Source organism: Athene cunicularia (assembly GCF_003259725.1).
Source record: "Athene cunicularia isolate RWA chromosome 6 unlocalized genomic scaffold, athCun1 chr6_part1, whole genome shotgun sequence".
NCBI classification, from domain to species: Eukaryota; Metazoa; Chordata; class Aves; order Strigiformes; family Strigidae; genus Athene; species Athene cunicularia.
Window position 1 is genome coordinate 6835086 of NW_020799105.1, and position 8658 is coordinate 6843743.

Here is an 8658-nt window from a genome sequence, read left to right on the forward strand (position 1 = left end):
TTACAAGAGGATCACACTGATCCCATGCTATGGAGAGGATGCAGAGACCCATCAGCTGTCAGAGATCCAAGCCAGCAGACCGTGAGTTGCAGAGCTGAGTGCTGTACAGACAGATGCCCCACGGCAAGCGGCTGACCGGGCACTCTGCTTCCAGCCACCAGCTGAGGTGGCTCAGCCAGCCCCAAGCCTGCTGTAGCTGTGCCCTGGTGAGGCTTGGAGCTAGAGGCAGGGGAAGAGATGCTGCAAGGATCCTCTCAGTCCTTTAACGGGGGGCACTTCCTCTGTGTACCTCTTAATTCCAGTCTCTGGGGTGTTGATGCTCTTGGTCACATCCTGCATATAAAATCTGTGGTCATACCTTTTTGTTTCAGCTCTTTACAAGAAGAGCTGTTCAGGGACAGATGTGTTCCTCATTGATCTCAGGCCAGTTTATCACAAGAGAGTTTGCCACCAGCCTTGCTTTCTCTTGCTGCTGTTGTGATGCAACATGATATAACAGTGCACAATTTGAGTCACCAATACTTTTGCAGACTGTCCATGCTGAAGACTACCCCTATTCCCTCCAAAACACTAGCTGTTGCTTTTTGGTATGCTACCTAAACATATGGTGGTCTGATTGAACCAAGACTCCAAAGTGTAGCATTTATTATTTTGGAATTCATACTTAATTCAGTTAACAAATAACAAGAAAATATACCTTTAGGTTGTTTTTTTTTATTATTATTATTAAAAAAAAAAAGGTAAGCATACTTGTGCTTAATTGTTATTCTAATTACACGTTCTGGTGTAGTGTAAATTTTTTCCCTTGGCATTATTATGAACCTCATTTCCTTACAAAGTCCAGGATAAACAATTCCAATATATTTTGTTTTAATTATCAGGGTTTAATGGGGCATAATGCGACTATGTTGAGTGGTGCAGAAAAAAAATAATTTAATGTGTGCAAAACTACTGAGTGCTCCTAGCCTGACTGTGCATATTTCACCTATTGTAGGGCAGCACTATGCTGGCTAATATTCAGTGTGCCCATCATTTATTTATTAATCATACTTGATTTCAACAGAAAATTTTCCTTTTTTTTTTTTTTTTTTGCCTTGGCATCTGAAACAAGAAGAAACCCATTAAGATATCCTGGGAAAAATGGACAATTCTCTAAGTTGAGCAGTGAAGGATGCAGCTGATACATAGCCGATGTGGTACTAGAAGCATTTGTCATGTCACGGACATAAGAGTGTGTTGGATGTAGAACTTGCCTCAGCCAGTCTGTTCCAAATGCAGTCTTTCCATCAGCATTATTTGGCAGTGAAAACTTCTGGCTTCAGTTCTTAGGGCCCCCACCAAAAGGAGCATAGATAACACCATTCAGAAATGACCTTGTCTGGACACTGTAGATCCATTTTCCCACTCCCAAGGTATGGTTCCTACAAACTTAAAACACCAGGGATACTTCTGCAGTGAAAGCTGCAAAACAGCAGCCTGGGAAGTAAACCACTGAAGTGAGATTACAACCCTTTATGGTTTCCAAGGTCCCTTTGCCAATGGCACTGAACCCAACGGCTGGGCATGGCTGATGCAGCAGTCAGCACCACCCTGCTACCAGATTTATATTCCACTTTACCAGGGTGACCATATACCAAGATCAAAACACCTTTCTGCCCTGTTCCCCCCAAGTTTTATGTAGGCAGAGGAAGATTTTAGCCATTTGTCTGGGAATTCTGAACACAAGGCAGTGTGGTCAGCATAGCCATGATGGGCTCTTCTGTATAAAGGACAAATACTTTTGTTGTGCCATGCTGGGCATGTAGAACAGGTTTGAAGCATTCAGTCATACTAGAGTCCCTGTGCCTGCACCATATAGCTCACACACCACCCGTTCAGCATGTGAACTATGGGATGGTTCCTGTCACAGCCCGTTTCCCTGGCTTGTGGGAATGAAGCCTTTTGTCCCCAACAGATCGGAGCTTTCTGAATGCTTCACTGCCTGTTCCAGCCTAGACTGAGCACCAAGTCCTTTGCCTTAACGGGTGCTCCCAGCAGGAAGACCTGCTCCTTGGAGCTGCTCTGACATAGGAGTGTCACAGCTCCGATGATAAAACAATCTCTGCAGCCTTCCAGAGAAACAGCTAAGGAGAAAACACTTCTCTCCATACAGACCCATTCATGCCACCCTTTCTTTCTAAATCCTTGTCTTGCCTAGGCTCCTCTACTCCACCCATTCCAGTCTGTAGTTCTGATAAGCACATGCCTGGCCACACACAGACACATAGCCTTCTGCAATTAACAGTATTTTTGTCATGGCTTTCCAGTTTAGTGAAATTTTAATAAAGGCATCCCCAAAATATTACAACACACATGAAAATAAAGCCTTACACACCATGAAAACTAAAACCATCTCAGGTGTGTTACATTCAGGACCTCCACGAGGTAGGACTTGTTACAAGCACCACACATGACCAACATGAAGGGCTTTAATCTCTACACCTAATTCAAGTGAAAGTGAATTACAAGAAACTTCACTGTGAGTTGCACTTCAGGAGTAATTACCGGATCCTCCCTGAAGGGAAACACATCTATTCTGCTTATTCATTACACTCAACATCGAAGTCAGACGACTTGATACTGAAGCCAGTGGGAATGTCCTCTCTTCTGGAAGAGTATTTGATTCATGACTCTAGGAAGGAGGTTCAAATACAACACAAAGGACACAGACTGATGTTACATTATATTTATTTGAAAATTAACATTTTATATTACAGATTAAGTTAATATATTCCAAGTCTTTGGGTTTTAAATAAAATAAATTTATTACAGACATCAGTATTTACAGAAAGAAAAACATTTACATAAATTATTTTTTTTATTTCATTGGAGTAAAAAATTTCTCCAGGAAGTTTCTACCCACAGGAGATGTCACATTCTGTGAGAAGTCAGCCTCCTTCAAGAATTAATGGAGACAAAAAACCCAACCAGGCTTAAGTTACAACTCAACGAGTTGACTGAGGAACTGCAACGGGCTGGTCACTGTATGAAATTGTAGCAAGGCTGAATGAAAGACCTCAGGGAGTCTCTTCCAAGTCGATGTTCTTCAAGGAAGAAAGGAAGGGAATCAGTGAGTGCCTTCCATCAAACTTGCATCAGATACAGGACTAGGCCAGTGTCCAGCATGTTCCCACAGACCTCCAAAGTTTAGTGGTCTTCTTTCTTCCTGCTTAACTATAGGGATTCTGACCCAAGCTTAGGATCTCATTGTACAGCCACTGTATAAATATACACAAAGGCAATCTGCTGCCACACAGCCAAACAGCCACAGCAGGCCATGGTGGAAGAGGGGATTGGCTGACCCTTCTTCACAGAGAGGTGCAGCTCTGAGTCAGGAGCCAGGTTTGATAATTCCCAGACAAATACTGACCTACATGTTTCCTCAGATTGGCTAGTAAGTGCCATGGGGACTTACATGGAGGTCTCTGTATTTGGTAGAGCTGCATAAAGAACAGGGGAAAGAAGTGCATTTCTGTGTAACACATCAGCTGCAGATGGTAGAGGCTTGGGATTAGCTCTGGGCAAACACTCATCCTGAAAGCTCCAGGTAGGAGTGTACGTCCTGGATCATGCAGTCAAAAGTGAATAAGGTTGTGTTACTAAGGGACCTGCACCCCCCATCCTGGATTGAGACAGGATACTATACCTGTTAAACCATAGGAAATTCTGAGACTCAATATGCAGAACAAGATCTTAATTTGAATGCTCAACTGAATGTGTTTCAACTCCCTTCACTTCAGCAAGTTCCTGGTTCTAATGGTTTCCTCTGTCTACAGGCACTCAAAGAGCTCTCCATATGGGTCAGCATATTCTCCAAAAGCCCACAGCTCTTCAAAAGCCAGCTGTAAACATCTTTCCACACAGCCATGATGAAGGTAGAAGAATTTGAAGCACAGCTGAGTTTCTGACTCTCCTCCCCTGTAAAGAGAAATGCCATCTCCCTTGGTATATTCAGCAGCAAATGGGGAATTGAATCCACGTGCATGCCAAATACAGACAATAAAAGGTCCTGCTAATGACAACCACACCTTGTTGCCACCATGTCTTTATAATTTTTAAGGACCACATTCTCTTTGTCATCAAAGTAGAGAAGATTGAGGGACTTCAACTCATCTGGCACACAGCAGGGCATGCTGACATCTTCAGACAGTTTAAGTGTATGGACTATGGACTGAACTGTAGCATGGTTTGTTGCATTTAGACCTTCCCCCAAGGGGAAGAGACATGATCCTCTACAATAAAATGCATTGTATCCACTTGGATAAATAATCCATCCTGACCAGCCAATAGCATGGAAGTCAACGTAGAGTTCCCTTCGATGACATGCTGTTACTTGGCTTTTGGCAGAAGGGACTGCAGCAGCTCGAGGTCTCCTGTTCTTGCTTGCATTGCTGCTTTCGATGATCTGAGTTTCATGAGGCGCACGTAAAGCATCATTTCTGGGAGGGTTCATCTCTGTTTCTGAAAGGAAGTTGTATGTTAAATCTTTCTTAAAATGAATGAATTTCCTAAATACAGTAATCTGCATGATAATCTATTCCATAAATCTACATCAAAGTCTTCAGAGTAAATTTAAAAATGACACTTAAATTGTGAAAGTAACAGAATGGGTATGTATTTAATTGCCATTTCAGCCATATTTCAAACACTGCCAAACCTTGTGTTTTGCTTTGTAGCCTGGAAGGCCCCAACTCTGCAGAAATATAAAGAAAAATGATATAGTAAATACATTCTGTGAATTCCACAGGCCCTTTTCAGGGCCGAATTTGGTATTAAATTTATATGGCCACTCCTACAACACACATGATGCCGAGTAGTGCTAACAGAGGGTGGAGATCACAGCCTTTTCTCTCTCCAGTATTCTCCTCTCAGGAAGTCTACCCACACACTTGCAAAACAGACCGCTCCTGTAAAGTGTGATATTTAAAAATATTTTTCAGTTCTTGGATCTCAAAATATTACCACCTGGTTTATGCAACTGTGCTAGAGCACAAAGTTTACTGACAACAGTTTGCTTTCTTAAAGCATCTTCTGAGAAGCCTTGATAAATGTCCATGGAGACCTCAAGATTTATATGAAGAGGCTGAAAACCACTGTTAGACATGCAGGTAGAAGAACAATCTGTGCAGATTCACTGACCACAAACAACAGGCAGGTCTAGGGAGTTCCTTCACTGAGAAATGGGTATAAATTTCTCAATCCTAGCAGAGCATCCCATACAGAGCTTGATGCTCATTAAATTGGGATCCAGAATTTCACTATAAAATTTTTATTTGGAAAACAAAAATAAACAGGCCAACCTCGTTTTTGTTTTTAATCAATTTCACCACTTACCCTACCCAGTTTCTAATTATACAAATTCAATCGTTTAGCAGAAAACCATGCAAACCAAAACCAAACATTTTTTTCCCCTCCTCCCAGCTTTTGCCCTTTGCGTTTATCAATCTCTAAAATGCAGCCTTAGTTGGTTTTACTGGAAGACCAGTGGGAGGCAAGACACTGTTTTGTAAATTAAGGGACTAGGGCGTTGTTTTCGGTGAAAGCAGCCTTTAGTCACAATGCTAATTAGTCACTGAACTTAAACAGGTGCTTAAAAACCAAGCCAAGGACAGAGGGATTTAAATTGCTTGTTTAACCACCTCTTCCACTCTTGAAAACTGCACTAAATAACACTACTTACATTTGCTTTACCAGCATTTTTACAAAGTTCCAGTCACCGAGGGTTTTTTTTTAGCCTGAAATTATTTACAATTTTCATGCAAACTTCACCACCACAAAAATAATATAAATAGTAATTTAAAAAAAATAGAACTCTTACCCCTTCACAAACAAAATAAACCAGATTCTCCCTAGAGTTTAAGAATATTTCTGGCAAACACATTTTTCTGAGGGTAATGGCAACTTAAGAGGCTGGGTGACCTACTAGCAAGAACTATCAAACTGATAAGTGACAAGGCTGAACTTCAATCTGGTTCAACACTTTAAGTAAATATCGAGGTTAGGTATACATGAGACAGAAGATAACAGAAGATGAACAAGGAGTCCATATTCTAAAACAGAGCTACTGCTCTTGTGTGAACTTACTTGTGGAAGAGGGTACAAAGCTGGAAGACTTCCATTTGTTACTGTTGGTGAAGAGGACCAGGAGAGCATTTCTACTCTCCTGCAAAGTGCCCTGGCTCTTAGCAAACTTAACCAGGTTGTGCTCAATTCTATTGTTGAATACATGTGTTGTAGTTACCAAAAAGCCATGGTTGGAGCTGCTGTTTGCAACCCACTTGGAAACCTGCCAATGACAGGGGAAAAAAGTATTTCGATATTCTTATTACAGCATTACAATTAAGCAATGTTTGTATCAGGAAAAGGGAACAGGCAACAAGCTATGACACCATAAGAACATATATTATGACAAAAGTGAGGTAACTGTATAGCTGAGATTCAATTGAGTTTAACATTTAAATCAGTAATGCATCATTTAAAAATACAAAATACCATATGCATTCCCCAAAGCTACATTTACAGGAAGATAATTAATTTCAGAGAATTTACTAATGAATAGACGAGTCTAGGAATTAAAATTAACATTAAAATAAATACTCTCTGACTTTAGCCAGGAATTTATTTTTCATAGAAATCTTAATAACAGTGTAATATGAACTCTCCAGACTTTCCATACCATTAAAACTAATTTACATCTAACAAACATGATATTTGAAGAAATTAACGTGCAATCAAGCAAATTTACTTTATCTAATTGTTATAATTACAGACCAGTAGATAAGGCCAGACCATTCTCAAGCAGGGCTATCATGACTTAAAATGCAACTCAACACATCATCCAAGCATGCTGTTCAGTCTGATCATAAAATCTTAGGCAATGAACAACGCTGTCCATGAGTACAGATTTAAACTCAAGAAAATATGCTTTAAACCACGTTTGGTTTTTTGCTATGGAAAGGTATTCACGTACTGATAGTTTATCTACAAAACAAGTATTGAAACTAACAAATAAAGAAGTCTACAGAGGAAGTTAAATGAAAAACAATACAACCATGATAAATTCCAGAAACACAACGTTAAAGCACACTGCTCTGTAGTAATGTCACCAGAATAAAAAGGAGAAATGAAAAACCTACGCTTCACACATAATCAATGCCATCTCATTTGACAGCCTAAGGACTAACATGTTTTAATCATAATGACATACTTTGGCCTGATATCCCTTCTATCGTCTACATTTGGGTTACTCAGTTCTCATCATGCCTGTGCCGCTAGCAGCATGTGAACTCTTTTAATTCAGGCAGCACCGGCTGTACTTTTAAGTGTAGAGAGAAAGCTTCTCCCTCTGTTGCTGTCCTTCAGTTTGGTTTGACCATAAAACCCACCATAAGGGCAATGCTGGACTTATGAGCTGACTGTCATTCTAAGAGATTTAGAATTAAAATTAAGTCGGAATTCTCTGCTTACTGTCTGTGTGACGCTGAATACTTCCCAGCCTTCTGTGTACAGTGACAATAACCGTGATGCAATGAGATGTCTTTTCTGTGGCTTACTTCCACTCTCCAAGAGCTCATACACTTCCACCTTGATGAGAGAAATACAACAAAACAGTAAGAAATGAAGCCAGTTGTTCTTCCAGTAACACAAGAAGGATGAAGATTTAAACGTATGATGTGACAAAAACATGCATAAACTTCTCATTCTAAACCAGGCAAAAAGTAGTTTTTAGACAGTTTAACAGAAAAACAAGTATCACTACATGCATCTCTTCTAGATGTCTTCAGACGCAGGATACGGGACTGTTTGATACTATTGAAAAATATCCTGACCATCCCTCTTTCTATTTTGAGCATCTGATAGCATGAAAGTCTTCTGTTCCTCCACATCTTTGTCTTCAGGTCTGCAAACGTCCAGTCCTGCCTTTTGCCAAAGGAACAGACACACTCAACGTCAGAGCCCTCACCTGCCCTATCTTCCTGTGAATCCCTTATGATTATTATTATTTTTTAGACAGCTCAAGCAGATAAATTTAATTCGGATTTCAAAACATCTCAAACCCCTGAAAGGTACAGTCTGTTTTGACATAGGTCTGACACAGGTATCTTTAGGGAGAGCTTACTGCAATAGCGCACAAAGGACAGTGTACTGCCAAAGACAAAACTCTGCGTCTCATTTTTTTCCATGCTGGAGGCGAAGAAAAAAGTAAGGACAATAGTTAAATAAAAATCAAAATCAATCAGGTTTATGTGGTAAGTGGCTGCACTCCTCATTTTCAGTATTATTAACGTCGAAAGCACAAGTGTTTAACCGACAGATTATTTCCGCACTTACTTTACAAAAGTGTTTCACGTCAGACCTCCTAGACACATGTGTCCTCTTGAGCTTGAAGACCCTGAACTCGGCTTTCAGCACCTGCTCGCCCTTCTCCATTGCGCTGATGTCGAAGTAGAAGTGGTACTGGTCCACGGGAACTGGAAAAGAGCCTTCTTCAGGAACAACGCACGACCCCGAAAAACAAGCCGTACCCCCGCGTCTTCCACAGAAGCCCCCAGGTCCGCTCCAGTCTGCAGGGGGGACGCGACGCGGCAGGTGAAGGGGCTCCGCGGCGGGCGCGGAGGC

General features: G+C 40.9%; 1 protein-coding gene across 1 annotated transcript; it reads right to left on the bottom strand.

The window, feature by feature from the left end:
• Window positions 1–3645: 3645 nt before the first annotated feature.
• LOC113481610 (bone morphogenetic protein 7-like) lies at window positions 3646–8493 on the bottom strand. The gene is made up of 4 exons (XM_026851399.1): window positions 8371–8493; window positions 7507–7623; window positions 6124–6325; window positions 3646–4500 (listed from the first exon to the last, which is right to left on the bottom strand). Exons 1-4 carry the CDS (start codon window positions 8467–8469, stop codon window positions 4052–4054), a joined length of 867 nt encoding a protein of 288 aa, XP_026707200.1. The 5' UTR covers window positions 8470–8493; the 3' UTR covers window positions 3646–4051.
• Between the last annotated feature and the right edge of the window lie 165 nt (window positions 8494–8658).